The sequence below is a fragment of the Egretta garzetta genome, unplaced genomic scaffold, assembly GCF_000687185.1.
Source record: "Egretta garzetta isolate BGI_Z169 unplaced genomic scaffold, ASM68718v1 scaffold176, whole genome shotgun sequence".
Lineage (NCBI taxonomy): Eukaryota > Metazoa > Chordata > Aves > Pelecaniformes > Ardeidae > Egretta > Egretta garzetta.
In genome coordinates, this window is record NW_009259973.1 from 330,843 (window position 1) to 347,677 (window position 16,835).

A 16,835-nucleotide genomic window follows, 5' to 3' on the forward strand; every position below is an offset into this window, starting at 1 on the left:
CCGTGCTGGCCCGAGGCGGCGGCCGCTGCTCTCCGCCGGGTTACGCGTCCCTGCGGAGGCAGGAATGGCGGCGCAGCCCTTCCCTTTCGTCCTTCATCTGCTGTTGTCCTGCACATTCCTGTCGTCCGGTCCCTCTTTCAGTGCTACTCGTGCTCCCCTCCCCCGTATGCTGCTTAGTCCTCTCTTTTCTGTTTCCCTAACTTACTGTTATTTAAGTCGTTATTTGACGTTTCGCTGATTTCCCTGGCTAGCAGCCCTGGGTTCTCTTACCCTCCTTGCTGAGAAGTGACCCGTAGCACTGGTATTTTCACTCTGATGTGCTCAAAAAAAGATTGAGGTGGGTGAGCGTAAGGTTATGTTCAGTAAGCTAACTTCAGTGTCGGCTGTATCATCAAAAGTATTTTCCCCTCTTTGTCTGCAGGGAGGGATGCAGGCAGGAACGCCGCTCTCCTAACGTAACACTAATTTTAAGTGTAAGGTTACAGTGAGCTGGGGTGGGGAGGCGTACGCTGTCTTCAGGTGCTTGAGGAACAGATGCTGAGCTAAATGTGGTTCAGTTACAGAGAAGGCTAAAATTATGACCTGTGGGAATATTTCCTTGTAGGCTAGGCTCTGCAGAATTAGGACTAAAGTCTGCCTGGCACCATCTTTTGGGAGATGTCTACAAAATGAGCTCTGGACAAGGCCGTGGAAAAGGGAAGATGCTCGTCCACCCAGACTTTTTCGTACATGGAAGTCACAAAACTGGCTAGTTAATGATGTTACTAATTATCTTGGGAGACAGCGGGAGTCACCGGTGCATCTGTGCTGTTCAGCCTCTGCTGCTGCGGCCCAACAAAAGGCCGTGGATGAGAAAAGAGAAGAGTTTAAGCTGGTCTACAGGTTTCCAGGGATTAAGTACTGCAGGTTGCTGTCCCGGCTGAAGCTATTACAGACTGCCACCACCCTGGCCATGCTGCCTCCCACCTGCTACCTCTACCTGCAAGACCAGGTTTCTCAGAAGGTCTTCTTGTATACGACTGGCATCGCGGTCTTTGCTGGTGCAATGTTGTACAGTATGAGCTACTTTTTCAGACGAATTATTGGATTAATCTACTTAAATGAAAGCGGCCGTACTGTCAAAGTGGCCCATTTGACGTTCTGGGGAAGACGGAATGACATTTACTGCCCCATAGAAACAGTGGTGACTTTGGATGAAGCTGGAGATAGCAAGGGGGAGCTGCTTCTCCAGTTCAAACGGTATAACAGTACAGATATTTTATATTTTACAGTTAAGTATGGCCAGATTGTAGACAGACAGAAGTTTACTCAAATATTTGGAGAACTGGAGTGATACAACAGCTAATTTCCAGTGGTTTTCCTTGTTGTGTGTTCATTGTGCTTATTCTTCTGTGAATTTTAATCAGTTTACCAAGCTGATGTATGCCTGTCGTTTTCCTGTGCAAAGCCTGCTGGTAAGTGCACTCAGTGCAGAAAGTAGATATGGTGAAGAACAGTGTGCCCTGGATTAAATGTCGGCAGCTTGTTCAGGGTGTGAGCAGCATCTCCTCCATGTTGGGCGTGGTGGTGTGCACCGTGCGCTGTCACCAGCAGTCTGAGTCGCCCATTGTCAACGTGCTGTAGGAGGCAGAGTTGCTGATGTTGGCTGCCCCCTCAGATTGTTTTTAAACAGGAAGAACTCTTGAAGCAAACTGTGGTAACTCTGCCGGAGCATCCTCACTTTAAATTCAGATTTTTTAAGCACATTTTAGGTTAACTGGGAAGCCTCTTGAAATTTAAACTGCTCTCATACGTACATATGATCAGTAGTGCCGGATGTCAGAGATACACATGCTTGTGCATTAACAAAATGGAGGTAACTGGGAAGAGGGGTATAATGCTGTGCAAGGTGTGGGGGGTCTCTTGGCAAGGTCTTCCAGGATGTGAACACAACTGGGCAAAACAAGGGTGCACGTTGCAAGACACACTGACAGTTCAGCTACAAGGGCAAGTTAAAGACTGGGACAGTGTGTCAGGAGCCTCTCATAGAAATTACTTTCCAACTGGAATAAAGGAAAAACATACCTGAACTGTGATGCTGCGAATTACAGGGGCAGGCTGTGATCCTTTGTTCAGCCTGGATCCTAATGATCATCCCAGAATTTGGAACTACTTGTCCTTCTTGGCATATATTCATTTTTGTGTTTGCTTTGTGTATGAATGACATTTAATCAGTGCTGTAACACTCAAGCTGCAAAAACTTCGGTAAATGCTACCGAAATTATCTTGAACTCTGTGAATTAAGCAGTGTTCTATGAGGGATTACCATATAGCTTGGGAAACAAGTCGTCTGTAGCCCTTGATGTGGTCACTGATTTGGGGCTATTTCACCATCCAGTACACTTTCCACTCCCTACTCCCCCAGTCTGGGTTTTCCTGAAATGAAAAGAAAGAAGGTAGGACACCTAGAAGCTATGCTGAATTCAGGCTGAAAATACCTGTACTTTGTGTTCTGCTGAGCTTGCAGGGTGTCTGTGCAGGACAGTGGTCTTAACCTATGGTGTTAGTGTGATTCCTCTTTTTCCAGCCCCAAAACCTCAGTAGGAATGAGGAGCAGGACTTAAACCTGAGAAAGAGTCAAACCTGATCACTTGTAACATGTAAAACTTTTTTGCGTTGTCAGAAGCAAGTTAACTCCTTACACTGCTCTTCTGGCTGTTATTTCACTTGAAGCAATGGCAAATAAACTGACCCTCGCCAAGCAGAACGTGGAATGTTCTTTCCCTGTTTCTTCCTTGCATGTACTGAAACCTCTCTCTCATTGGAGCAGCAGATGCAGGTAAGTAAAATTGCCATTTAAGTGCATAGGGTAACCTTGACTTACTATTTATTCGTGTTGAACTTTTCCTAATGGAGGCTCCGTGACTTTAAATTTTGGCTGATGCTGTGTGGTAGAGCAGTATCAAAAGGAAAAGAGAAACATTCCTTGGCTTAAACCCCATGGCAGCAAAATACGGTGGACTGTATGTACACAGCGTGGTTCTTGGAGGCTTAGCTTCATAAGAATGTATTTAATATGCACTAATGATTCAGTTTAGGTATGTACTGGATGTCAAATAAAAAGCCCTAGAGAAGTTCAATTATAAATATTTTATTTAAGAATATTGATTACATATGAGATGTCATTTGTTATGGATCGGTGTACAGCTACTAGTTACACCATGAAGGGTAGTTAAGTATTTGTTTAAACATTTATTTGGCACTGTCCACAGTATGCTGTAAACAATATTAACTTTATATGCTTCAGCTGCAGTGCTTTCTATGTATTCTCTAACACGATCTCATCAACATGTTGTACACAATTATACAGTTACTGAGTGTCAGTAAAAATTATAAAAACACCTAGAGTATTCATAATAAAAGTGAAGATGTGGTAAGACTTCAAATTACTGGACCTTTGCTTCTGTAGAGGTACGAGACTTGCTAGAGACATTTACTAAAACTACTGCACTGATATGTTGAACAAACTAATTCCCAAAATGCCGTTAAATACAGTTCTCGGTTTGACTTTCCTCTTGCCAATAATATGCTTACGAGGACAGCGGCGACCATGGGGTTTTGCTGAACGCCAGTTCATCAGTCCTTCCCCCAGATTTCTACAACCTCTGTTCAAAAAACTGCTCAGGTTCTGAGCAGCTGGTACCAGAATTCTGGTTTCTGCAGAGAGGTTTACAGAAATCCCATTATTTTTAAGCTAGCAGACGTGAGTGTACTTGAGTTTCCCAATATCAGCACTCAAAAAATAAAATGTGAAAACCATGATTAACACTTCCCAAAGCAGGTAAGAAACCTTCCATGTTTTGGTAGCTGTATTAAACCTGCAAGGCTTTTAGCTGCTCTGTCTCTTATTATGTACTTAAAAATTGTGGTCAGATCCCAACAGGGCATCCATAAAGCCCACTGTGGTCCCTGGTTTTTGGTGCACAAGAGAAAGTTAAACTTAGTAAGCAAAATCCAGGTACTTGCTAGCCAAGAAAAAAAGGCACCAGACCTGGTTCAAATCAGCCTTAAGCAAACAGCAAAGAGTACATAGTAAAGAGATGTCCAAAACAATTCTCTGAAGAGAAACAAATTAATGAACCGTTGACACTTTTTGATGCTGTGGCTTTCTAGTTCTCTGAAGTATCAATGACTTAGAATTAACTATTAGAACAAAAATAGAATTACTTTGCATTATAAATGTGCAATTAGGACTAGGCCTTCGGTGTAGTGGCTCTGATGTCAGGTAATGGCTAAGGTCAAGCAATTCTGCTGTAGTTCTACAAAATACCTCAGGCATTCATGGAGAACTTGGAATAGATAAATTGATGGCTATTCTGTGTTATGGGCAAATGGTAAAATAATCTCAAATCATGCTAGACTGATGACAGAGGTGGAAATAATGTGCTTCACATGATTCCCTAAGCTTTGTCAGATTACATACTGGAGGGTATAGCATTCTCTACGCAAGTCTGATTGTAAGAGAAGGCAAAAGTTTTAAAATCCAGGATGAGGAAAACAAGTACAAGGACTTCAGTTCCACTTACAGCGCTGCACATGCGGCTGAGTGCATTAGTGCCCCCGAAGCAGTATGTGTAGGCTGGGCACAGAGCAGCTGATGGCATCCTGATCCAGTTGGTGTGACAGACGCCTGTACTCTATTACTCTGTAAAATACTGGGCTTGGCAGTGGTGTAAAGCAGAGCTTTCCTTGAAACCCCTATTCTATTCCAGCTACCATTAGAGAATGGCACTTCCTGTGTGGCAGGCATGTGGCTTTGAGTGTTACGCCATACTTGTTGCTGCTTCTGGATGCAAATCTACTGGGATTACCTGCAAAAACGGGCTGTACCAGGTCATATTTCGACAATCAAATAGTCAGGGCCATGACTGTAGACAGGACTCTGCAATTAATATGACCCAAGCCGGAAGATGGAGGGCCACAGCTTCTACAGCTGTGGGACAGCTGCACGTACCTGCCAGCGCCCCGTACCAATGCTCTGCCTGGGTCGAGTTTGCGTGGAGCAGCGTGCCTTGGGCAGGACTACAGACAGAACACAAACCTCAGTTTATGACTTTACACTTATCTTGTAAGTAGAGAAGACATGAATTAATGCAAACTAATTTCATAATCAGCTGTTCAGTGCAAGGGAACTGCTTTTTACTTGAAGTTTGCTAAGATGTCACTGAAAATGTTCAGGAAGAGGTGTGCGTGATGATCCTTGAAGATCAGCGTTGGACGAAAACGAATCGATCTGTCGCCGCAGCCTCCCAGCACAACACCTAAAATGAGAACAGAATAGGTCCTCTAATCATTTCCCAAATATCCAGAAAACGCAGGTCTGTGGCTGAGGTTCACCTCACTGTGGGGGCCCACAGCAGCTCCCCAAGTCACTGCTCGCCACGCGGTGGTAACAGCACGTCATCAGCAGTGCAAAGGGGCCTTGAGCTTCACAGCAGCTCAGAAGAACACTGTAGGTGCCTGTAGCTGCTCTGCAAAACACAGGATGTTTGGACTAATCCCAACATCAGTGGAAAGACCACCCAGCACAGAGCTCAAACAGTATCTGAGACTGCAAAGCTGCAATACTCTACTGGTACGTACCTCAGGGCCAGAATGAGCGACAGTAGGTTTCTTTGCCATTTTTTTTTTTTTTAAACTACTACATTTTTAATTACAAAAAGTTAAAATAGCTCAGTGCTGGCAAACTTCTTTCTGCAGTACTTAACATGCATGGTGGTTTTTTTACCCTCAGATCAGTTAGTTCTTTGAAGTGTTTGTGGGCAATGAAAATCCATACCATTGAGCTGAGCTTACCTTGCCTCTAAGCATAGCCTGCGTTTACCATGAAACAAATGGCTTGCCTTCACTCCCTTCTGGCTTAGTTTCCAAGAACAATCATCATCAGTGTCTTTTACACTCTAAAATTTTGGTTTCACAAGCATTTGGGTGCATCACGCCTGCTTCTTTCAAGAGATATGAGTAACAGCAAAAACTGACAGCAGCAAAACCAGGGGCCCCCCAGTTAAATTCTGAGAGAAATGTTAGGCTTCAGATCATGAGGTTCCCCTCATACCTAGGCTGGCCTACAGCTGCATGAGAGTTCTGTGGTAAAAGAGGGATGCAGCTATAGATCCGTGCCCATTTTAGGCAACTCATTATTATTTCATTATTGGGCGTTCTACAAAATTCATAGTTTTTTTCCCCCTGTGTTTTCCTGAGTGACAGTTACATTAACTTCTCATTTTCCTGATCTGGTTCTAGGAGTAAGCCATGCCTAGGTGCACCTAAGGTCACTGCAGAGGAAAGTGATGCCACACAAACTCATGCCCTACATAGATCTCTTGCAGTAATATTAGCCCTAGAGAGAACAGTAAACAGACACACATGCAACAGCGTGGTCTGATGCCTCTGAAAATACTTGTATTTTCAGAGAAGTCTAAATACAGCTTTGTTCATCATTTCACTTCTGTCCTCCAATACCATAGTACACATACACCATATGGAAAAGGAAAATTTAAAGCGTTACACGTGCTGCTGTTTGTCATTTGAAGCTAATCCACACATAAACTTTCTTACCTTTGTTTCTGGCTATTGTAATTAGCTTGTTTCTAGTTGCATCATTTGGAGTGTCAAACGAACAGAACGTGCCTCGTCCTCTCACTCTGCTGATAAGATGGGGGTAACGAGCCTGCAACGAGAGGTGAGAAAGTATGCATGGCAGCTGCTGCAACAGAGGGCTCCTGCTGGCATGCATGGCTCTGCCAGGCGTTCGGCCACACAGAATCCTTGCTGCCTCCCTCCTCCGCTCTGGTGGAGTGCAGCTTTTGCATGGTCTGCGTTTCTCACGTAACCTTGTGTCTTGTTCCCGCCTTTCTGATGGTGGTCTGAGCAGCCGTAGACTGCAGAGCCCAACAGCAGGCAGATTCCCTCCTCACAAAGCTGATAAACATCTGGGCAGGAGTGAGAATGAACCTGCAGCCCTCAAGTAAAGTCTTAATTGGAGCTTCCTGAAGCGAGTGCAAAGCACTGTGTGTTCAAAATTCACTCCAGGAAAACCTGAGCATAAACAAACTGGAATGGGGCTAGAATCCAGCTCATTCTTAGGCAGCACTAAGATGCTGGCTCGTATTATCTGCTTCACATATTATTGGTTACAATCCACACCTTTTTTAAGGGTAACCTTTTCTATATAGTACCAGTTGTATTCTGGCCCTCCAAAGTAGGAAGATAATTTTTTTGTGTTCCTCTGCCTGCTGTGCCTTGGTTGTGGAGAAAGCAGAGACTGTTATTTGGGCTTATCCTTGTCTAGTCCCCAGCTGGAGTTCCTCAGTCCAAGCGTTTAAGCTGAATTAGGTCAGATCCTACCCGATCAGCAAATTTCTCCTTCTTGTCTATAATCCTTCCAGATGTTTACCTGTAAATCCAGCAGCCCAGTCAGTAGTGCTTTCCCAGCGTGGGTTGCATTGTTTAGAAGGTCTTCTCTCTTAATAACCTTAATGACTTCAGCAAGCATAAGGTTCTTGGATGGATCTCCAAGCCAGGTATTGAAAATCCGATAGGGCTGGGAAAGGGTGGAGAGAGAATTGTGGAACATGTTAACAGGCAAATCACCATAACAAAGAAAAGCAAGCCATCAAACTGGTCATGCAAACATCTGGTGTATGAAAAAGCACACACTAATCTCAGCAACCCCCTTTTTTTTGTTGTAAGAGCAAACTACAGCTGCCCCACTGAGCAGAAACAACTGGCAACTACTTCATGCTGCAAATGTAGTGCATCCTGTCATGCTGCTCTGACAGCTCACTGAAACATGGCTACAGATGACATGGAAATCAGCATCGGCTATATGGGTTTTTCCATTCACATTTTATCTTCTCCTCCCCCCCCCCCCCCCTTTTCTTTTTTTTTCATTTATTGCATCTAAATGCCATTAATGCAAAGAAGAAATCTTGCTGACACTGACAGAATCCGTAATGCTGACATACAAGCTCTGAATACCAAGTTGCCCTACAGAAAAAGTGTCAGTTTGTGGTTGTATTTTGTACTGAAGGTTCATGAGGCTAAACCGAGTTCTCCACTCCCTCCCACCACCTTTATGACCTTTGTGACTGATGGCAACTGGAATAAAAGCGAAGAAGTGACAACAACTTTTGTGTAAGCACAAAGCGAGTATCTATGACACAGCAGCTCCATCTAGCTGAGCCTGCACTGCTGAAGGAAAGCTTGTCACTCCCGTGGATGTTGCAGTTACATGTGAGTGGGCCACCAACTAGCACAGAGTTCAAGTTTCCTTGAAAATCTTACAGCATTTGGCCTGAAGTCCTCTTTGTGGAAAAATCCTCCTGTCATCATCTTCTTACTGAATGTTACCACATCGGCTGGGTCATCCAGGCCCCAGTGTTCGTGTGCCCAGAATTTTCCTGTGCAGCCACCTCCTGTCTGCACCTCATCCACCAAGAACGCACAGCCGTGCTGTGGAGATAGATGTGAAGAGCAGGGAATATGAGTCCGCATTGCCAAACCAAAAATACCTCCCTTAGTGAACAGATAAAACACAAGCCAATTACATGCAGCACCCCCCATACCAATGCCACCCACTGTGCATCAAGATTTTACAATTAAAAATTCAGCTTTTTTTTTCAGAAAGGCACTACAAACATATTTTCTACCTAAATTCACAAAGCATATGTTTTTATATAGTCTTGAACATTTCTAGAGGGTACCTGGAAACATCTGGGAGGAGCCCGGGTAGCATTTTCAAAGTCTCTGAGGGAAACAATGTCATTTCTAGGAGTTTTGTTTGTTTTAAATAAGAAGTCTCTACCTCCAATCTGAGTCATGCATTTGTGGCACAAAGGCAGTAACAGCAGCATGACCTGCTCACTCTAGGGGCCAGAAATGGTCCTGGAAGAGCTCCCTTGTCAGGTAAGTCTGCCGAAGGAGCTGCTCATTTTAGCTGGCAACACGGGTTTTTGATGTGAAGGACTATTTTCTTGAAACTTTGGGACAGGGAGATCAAGCTATATCATGACATTACACTTAAAAACAACTGTAAAGTGCTTTTGGCAGCGTATTGTTTTAGACATGGCACACCTTTTCTTTTCACCTTATTTACTCTATCATTCCTGCACGAGCAGCTGTTAACAGTGGGAGAAGCTACTTTTTCTAATGGCAGAACAGAGTTTTCCAAAGGTCACCTGTGCTCTCCTCTGTAAGCACACAAATGTTTTGAGGGTGAAAAAAAGCGCAGAGTAGGTCTTATTGAGGGTCATCGCTTCCAAACAGGAAACTTCACATTCCAAGTGTCAAGACATACGTCCTTTTCATTGTTTTATTGGAACATCAGCATTTACGGTTGGACTCAATTTGCGTTTCAGCTTTTTTTGCAATTAAGAACAAGTATGTCAACAAAAAATGACCCTTTTCCAAACCTGCCTCTTTGGAAATTGTTTGAACCCCTTCAACAAATGGGCATTATCATGTAAAGAACACTACTGCAAAATCCATAGTTAATGAATCAGAGTAATTTCTCTCTCACTCAGACATCAGAGGAAAATTTATTGGACTGAGGAAAGCACTAGGTGTGCATCAAATGGAAGAGAAAATCCTGCGCTGACAAAGGGTTGCTTGTGTCTGCATACACGTACAGCACTACCCCAGCTGCTACTGCGGAGGCCTGTGAAGCTCTCCAAGTGCCTGCATGTTTAGTGCCTACAGGTATCTGCACCAATGAGCTACGCCCAAGTGAACAGTGAAATATTTGATTACCTTTCTGGCAATATCTCGTAGCTTTCTGAAGAAGTCATCTGAAGCATGATTGTCCCCACCCTCTGACTGTATTGGCTCTATAATGATTCCAGCCACAATCTTCTTCTTTTTCCTGTACTTTACAATCAGGTCTTCCACCTGTAAAACAAACATTTATGGTATGTTCTCCTTTCAGGACATCACAGGACATTCACACATTTCCTCCCAGAAAGGTTAAGTCTCAGCAACAGAACTTCAACTTTTCATAGACATTCCTGGCTTGTAGCCAAGGTATCAGGAAGCACAAGGACTTAACAAATTCCTCCAGGATTTAACACTGCCCTCTTGTTCCTGAAAAATGCTTAAGTCTAAATCATATCCCAAACACATTGTAACTAGGTGCACATTTATCTACGATGGTGTGAAAGCTCTAGCAAATTTCAGCTGAAAGTATGGTGGAAACCAGTGTAGCTTGCTATGTCATTGCTGTCGATCCAGCTACGCAAGAAGAAAACAGATTCTGTGTCAGAAACCAAAGCTCAGCTAATGTATTAAAGAAGGTAATCTGGTAAATGTGCTTCTTCTAGTTACCCACTTCAGATACTTGAAAATTAATCAATGAAATAGTGCAGAAGTCCTGTTGCTGATAAGGAGCTTACAGAGAAGTTTTAATTAACCGTGTAGTGCTAGTTGGCTGTGACTAGTAGTGTCCTTTGTACTTGAAATACCACTGACGGCTTTCAGGGCCCAGCACCTCTGTAGGCTGTGTAAAGCAATGGTTTCCAAAGGGTGCCAGTAAGCCAATTTGCAGACTTTGAAAGAAAGTGTTTGACTTTTTATTTTGTTTTTTAAAATAATGCCTTCAAGTCTGTGGATTGATTTTTTGCATCACAATTCCCCCCACCCCGAGCTATTGTGGAGCAAACACAGGGAAGCAATTTGCTGTGATTTCCAGTTTCTCTGAAGCAATGCGGGTTTGAATAAGAAGTCCCTTCAATCCAGCTCTGCACAGCCAGCCAGAGGCTGCTGTGCTCCCCTCAGCACACTGCAGCCCCCTCCTCTGTGGTTGGTTACGACGCTGCAGATTGCACACTATTTTGGTTCCAGTCACAGGCACACTGTGCCTTGCTCCCCACCACCGGCTCTCAAGAGCGAGCCCTTGCAAGTGACAGATCCTGGATCCCAGTGAGCCCAACATGGAACCAGGTTCTGGTACCAGGAGATGGTTTGCCTCCCTTGCACCCTGTTCTGCCCTTTCCTTTCTCCTGGGCTCGGGAAGGCACTGAGTCCCTGCCCACTCACTCCCTGCCGCCATAGGTAGGATCAGAGCTTTACGCCAGAAGGCTGAAAAAACACATAAAAAGCTGAAAAACCTGGAATACTATCACAGGTTCCCTGTGCAGAGGATTATACACACTGTGCTCTCTCTTAGTCCACGTCCCTTTGCAAGATCTGGCAGACAAGTTCACTGCGACACGACGAGCTTCTCCTGCATGTGAAGTATCACTTTGGTACGATTCACGTAGACCCCTAACTCACAGTAAGCTGGCTGTTCTTCTGAGAGGCAGGGACAAACTCCTGACTGTAAGCAACAGTGAATGCTGTTTTAATGACATGCTGTTCCAATCCCTGAAAATATTCTTTTAGTGAAAAGCAGCTAATCCAAACACCACTCTTTATTATTTCAAAACAAAACCAACAGAAAGCTGCCAGTGAGTTTTTTTACCTCCTCTAAACAACGGGCTTCTTCCTGTTGATTCTCTTTCACAAAGTCTTCCAGAGGATACTTTAGCCTTGGAAATGGAGCAATAGGCCAGTCCAGCGATGGAATGTCCAATTTGTGAATTGCTTTAGAGTGAGTTGTAGCTAAGCAACCTAAACCCAGAAAAGCAAAAATTAAAATAATATCTGTCTAGGAACAATACAGGAAAAAAGCTACCGAGAAGTGAAAAACTGTCTGACATCAGGACTGTAGAATTCTCTTAACTGCTCTGTGTTTTTACTTTATTTTCTGAAGTACTGGGGAATTGGATTTAGCCAACTGCCTAAGCATCAGTTTCCACATGCACTCCTGTTCCAGAACAGGAGAACCTCTGCCACTCTGAACAGGTTTCTCAGACCAGATGGGTTTCACTTGTCCAAAGACCACTGCTTGCAAAGCTCAGAACTGCAGCACTCCTGAGTAATGTGTTTAGAACAGGGATTGAGCTGATATAAAATGGTAAAAATAAGTGACATTGTGTTTTTATATTGTGGTGATTTTACCGCAGGAGTTAGATTTTTACTAGCTTAGACAGGAAACCTTGGATTCAGAATGAAAATAACAGACCTTCTGAAAATAAATTTTCAAAAAATAGAAACTTAATTCCCACTGTCGCTCAAATACTCTGTTTCAGTACTGGTGGGACTTCCAAGGCAAACCATCAACAAACCTACCCCTTCTCCACCGGTACTATTTGTCTAAGGAAAAAAACACTTTTCAGAACCTATAGTGAGATGACAGCCTACCGCAGTGGCTGAGAGGAGGGAGAGGAGAGGGAGGCGTTGCCGGCAGTGCTTTGCTTACCCAGGGTCCTCCCGTGGAAGCCGCCCATGAAGGAGAGCATGGCGTAGTCGGGGCAGCCGGGGGGCTGCAAGCAGAGCAGAGGCGGGCAGGCAGCGTGAGGTGCCACGGGCAGGTGGCCCCAACGCCCACGGAGCTGCAGGGGCCTGATGCAACCGAGACAAACCCCTGGCCAGAGCACTGTAGGGTGCCTGGGCCCAAGCTGCTGCCTCTCACAGCACGCTAATCGGCTTCCTCCTCAACCATCAGGCACCGCAAATAGTTACATTTGCCCATTTAAACAAGTACATTGTCGTCCCCTAAAAACTGCCTGAGGTCCTAAAATATATCGTTATACTAATACTTGGCAATTTATACTGTATGATGACATAACTTCACGCATGAGCTCACACAAAGGCACATTCAGTACAATCAGCCCCTTTTGGACAAACTGCAAGCACACATGTACGGGGTGCCCGTGCCTGGATGGGGCACCAGGGGCTGCGGGGCCCTGTGAGAAGAGGCCGAGGCTGCCCTAAGAGGATGCCCCATGCATCCCTGATGGCTCGCTGTAACAAGAATGAGAAGGAACCATGATAAAAGACATCAAACTGTAGGCTATCTGGAATTTATTAAAAGGATACACTTGGGCTGACACCACCCCCCCAACCCCCCACCCCCCGAAAATACAAATTCTCTTTCTTTATGCCTCTCTCTCATCCTGCAAGCGAGAGGATTGTCACCACTCACACACTCCGTTTACACCTTTAGTCTTGTACCCCACGCTCAGCTACAGGTTCAAGGCTCCAAGATTTGTAACTGGATTCTAGAGGATCCCCCCCAAAAGGGGGAAGGAGTTGCCCTCTCAAATCCATTCCTTCCCCAGGTGTGAAGAGAACTCGGACAATTAGCTCAAAGAGGAATCCTAATGTTTAGATAGCTAAACTTGGACAAAAAGCTATCGTTAGTTTTACAAGTCTTTGGTCATCTTATAAAATTCCTGCTCCTTCAGGTCATGATGTGCCATCCTCTTACCTGTATGGCCACAGCCATCTGTCTGACCATGCTGTAAGCAATGTCACAGAACTTAAAAAATAATTCTGAAGACAAAAAAACCCAAAACACCCTATAAGAACCCTCCTCATTTTGAAAGCCAAATGTGTTCTCTAATCCCCTGTGAATGAACTGAATGCTGGTCACTACAGCAGTGCTAAAGATCAGGCTGGGACCAGTAGGTTATTAATTTCTAACATACTTATCTCAAAGAAGGGATTAAATACTCTTAAGATTTGTGACTGGCAAGGGCAAGACCACCTCAGCTGCATCTCAATTTCCTCATCCTGCCTGTTAACATGTAGTTAGCCAAATTTTAACCAGACCCTTGGTCAGTTTTAAGCCATAAAATCACAACTTCTGAAAAAAAAAAAATAATTAGAAGGTCTGGTGTTATTACTTGTAAACTTTTCCATGTATTAATGATCTCCATGGACCCATCCATCACGTGGGCCCGTTTCTAGCAAATGATATGTCATGAAAAAAGGGAGATCTTCCCAAGATTCACAACTGGGAAGGATGCAAAAGAATACAAACAGCAGGTCTTGATATTTGTAGAAGCAGTTTGTGTTTCACCATTTCCAAAATTTACAAAACCAAGATTCCACTTGAGAGACAGCAAGGCCATTTTTTCCTCCCAATCTTTCCTTATAAACCCAAGCCAATGGTATATCTGTAGGTGTGGTAAAGAACAAATGTTACCTGGTTAATCATGCAAGATTCCAGTTCCTCTTTTGTGACGTTAGTATGGCCCCTCTCCTTGTTCTGAAAAAACAAAGAACAAAAACCAACACAACAGTAGTTGGGTAGTTGTAACCAATGCATTTATGGCTGAGCCACAAACTAGTAATGCTGGCATTCCAAATGAAGATGCTGACTGTGGCTCTCTCATACTGACTGCAATGTACATTTTCTTTATTTCCTCTTCTTTATAATTTCTAAATCTGTGTCAATATAAAGTGTAAGCTTAGATGAAGACTTTTTAATAAAGATTTTATACTAGGTTGAAAATAAATATCATCACAATTGAATACTCATTTCAACATCTAAACCTACAAAAACCATCTTAATATTTTACTCACTCTGTACCACATAAATATTGCTTTAAAGGCATTTTCATTAGAGCAGGATCCGCAGGACATGGTGATCACCTGTGGCAGGCCCTTAGGAGCCACCTGTTGATGAAGAGAGAAAATTACTCCTAAATATTAAGCACAAGCATAGTGCAAAGTGATGATAATACTGATCAGTCCTTAACACCATGAGCTTCAGTATAACAGGAGACCAACTGTGCCTAGGACGAAGAAAGCCAGTTGCAACCGCAGCTGGGAGGGCTTGACTCAGTTTCAGTGCCAACGATCTTCAAATTTAAATCAAGACAAACAGAAGCCACTTACTCCGCTATCTCTTATGAAAGCACAGTGAACAGCAGTTAGTGAAAATGTGTTTTCTAATCAGCTCTTGAATCCAGACTGGAAGAGGCAGTATCTGTGCAGAGCAGACATGCCACCCTCTCACATTCAGCTGTCGAGTCGGGGATAAAGGTTTGATCTCATTACTTGCAGTGGGAAGGCAGGTGGATACACAGCTAATCTGTAATGTTCTCTTGATGGGCCTGTGTCCCTAACCACAGAACACAGTAACTCATCACTGCCGTCTCAAACTCACCGATAACAAAGATTCCTTCAGTCTGTCTGCAAAGTTCTCTGGAGGTAAAATCCCTAGGGCAGGTCTGTTGATAAAAGTGCTCTACAAAGACAGAGGAAGAGAAATTGTTAGGTTTTACTACCACATGAAGAATATCATGTTGATATCAAGGCAGTTACATTTTATTCTAATTACAAATATCAGCCAGAAATCTGTAGTCATGGCACAAGAAGTTTTAAAATCAGGGAATAATATTCATGTCTTTGAATTTGTTTTTCTGTCTAATCCTTAATACTTCACGCTTGCAGGACACCTTAGAAAAGGTGCATGCTGATACTGACACTTCCTCTTCAATATTGCTATTTTAGTTGCTCCATCTCAATTTTCATTATATACACAGGAAATACGCTTTAAAATCTTAATTACTTGCCTTCAGTTTGAGTAGCTAAATCTAAATTCAATTAGGATAGCAGCACTTTCTTCCTTACTGAGCTTCAAGACAGATCATTTCAGAATGCTGTGGTTATAAACATCCTCCAGATACTATTACAGGGGGATTTGGGGGAACAAGACAAAGGTAAACTTACTGGATAGGGGCTATATCTGAGAACGAGAACACACATGCAAGGATCAGCAATACAACACTACAATAAAATAGATTCCTGACAAAAAACCTGTGCACACAGGCACGCTGTCTCCCTTCAAGACTACTCTGGCGTGCGCAGTAATGGGCAGTGCGGTGTGGAGATCAGTGAGAAGCTATCCTGCATGTTATTACCTCACTACTCAGCATCATGTGTTTAATCAAGCTCAAGAACATTGACCATGACATATCCAGACATGTTGGTGAAATTCCTTTTCAACCGTGCACTGTTTTCATGAAGCTTGCTGGTTTGCAGATAAGTATTTGCTGTTGTAGGGCCTTCCATTTGCACAGTCACCCTTCCCAGTGCCTTGGCCTGAATTACAGGGATGTTCTTTATTGTGCTTTCCAACAGCAGGTTTCTGGCTTCCAAGTTTTCTGCTTTCCATTTCCTGACTGAGGTCTGGCATGGACCTGGAGCCACTCATGCAGAAATTGTCTTCACAGATGCAATGCGATCTCTCCTAAGTGGAATTCCATAGCCTACCGGGAAACTACCTGGCTGAACTCATGTCTGCTTCCCAAAATTCTTTTCTCTAACCATACCCTTTTCCTGTTTGTCAGCAGAACTGAATCTGTGCTGCTGCAAGAGCCTTGGTAATCAATCACAGAAACAACTACAGGAATGCAGCCTTCCCTTAACTATGTGAAGGTTACTGAGAAGATGGAGCCAGGCTCTAGGCTCTTCAATGGGAAGGTAAGAAGCAATGGGCATAGATCAAAACACGAGAGGCACTGATTTGGGTGTTAGAAAAAGCTTTTTCAGCCAGAGAACAGTGAAGTAGTGGAACAGGTTGCCCAAAGAGGATGTGCAGTCTCCCTCCTCAGAGGTTTTCAAGAACCCAGATAAAGCCCTGAGCAACCTGGTCTGATCTCACAGCTGACCCTCTGTGAGCAGGAGGTTGGGCGAGAGACTACCTGAGCTCCCTTCCAACTTGAATTGTCCCTTTGGTCCACATCAAGATTCACACCTTTGAGAAAGGTCATTTTGGTGTCAGTGAACAGCAGCTGGTGGAAAGCTGAGCCTGCTTCTAAAGACCAGCTCTGGAAACCCCCCCTCCATCTCCCCAGTCCACTAATGGAGAGGAATTTGTCATGTTTATTTGATTAATTTAAATTAAGTGTCATGGATTAAAATTGATTCATCATTGCCTGTAGTCTTTGTAGGTTATCTTATTTGAT

At 43.7% G+C, this 16,835-nt stretch overlaps 2 protein-coding genes across 2 annotated transcripts in view; one reads left to right on the plus strand and one right to left on the minus strand.

Annotated features, from left to right (window-relative positions):
* Nucleotides 1-857: 857 nt before the first annotated feature.
* Nucleotides 858-3,129, plus strand: TMEM186 (transmembrane protein 186). Its single transcript, XM_035895849.1, has 2 exons — nucleotides 858-1,239; nucleotides 2,663-3,129. The coding sequence occupies exons 1-2, from the start codon at nucleotides 953-955 to the stop codon at nucleotides 2,820-2,822; spliced, it is 447 nt and encodes a 148-aa protein (XP_035751742.1). The 5' UTR covers nucleotides 858-952; the 3' UTR covers nucleotides 2,823-3,129.
* A 1,616-nt stretch (nucleotides 3,130-4,745) lies between these two features.
* Nucleotides 4,746-16,835, minus strand: part of ABAT (4-aminobutyrate aminotransferase) — a 38,485-nt gene continuing 26,395 nt past the window's right edge. Inside the window, exons 6-15 of the mRNA XM_009640332.2 lie at nucleotides 15,032-15,112; nucleotides 14,446-14,538; nucleotides 14,066-14,128; nucleotides 12,335-12,398; nucleotides 11,495-11,643; nucleotides 9,790-9,927; nucleotides 8,326-8,493; nucleotides 7,436-7,582; nucleotides 6,598-6,709; nucleotides 4,746-5,300 (exon numbers count right to left, since the gene is read on the minus strand). Of these exons, the coding sequence (XP_009638627.1) occupies nucleotides 5,179-5,300; nucleotides 6,598-6,709; nucleotides 7,436-7,582; nucleotides 8,326-8,493; nucleotides 9,790-9,927; nucleotides 11,495-11,643; nucleotides 12,335-12,398; nucleotides 14,066-14,128; nucleotides 14,446-14,538; nucleotides 15,032-15,112 (1,137 nt within the window). The 3' untranslated portion in view covers nucleotides 4,746-5,178. The remainder of the gene's footprint in view (nucleotides 5,301-6,597; nucleotides 6,710-7,435; nucleotides 7,583-8,325; nucleotides 8,494-9,789; nucleotides 9,928-11,494; nucleotides 11,644-12,334; nucleotides 12,399-14,065; nucleotides 14,129-14,445; nucleotides 14,539-15,031; nucleotides 15,113-16,835) is intronic.

Bases quoted from the DNA above. Each gene is read 5' to 3' on its own strand.
- TMEM186 (XM_035895849.1), top strand. From the start codon at position 953: ATGCTGCCTCCCACCTGCTACCTCTACCTGCAAGACCAGGTTTCTCAG. The intron at 1,240-2,662 runs GTATAACAGTAC...TTGCGTTGTCAG, and splicing joins CTGCTTCTCCAGTTCAAACG to AAGCAAGTTAACTCCTTACA.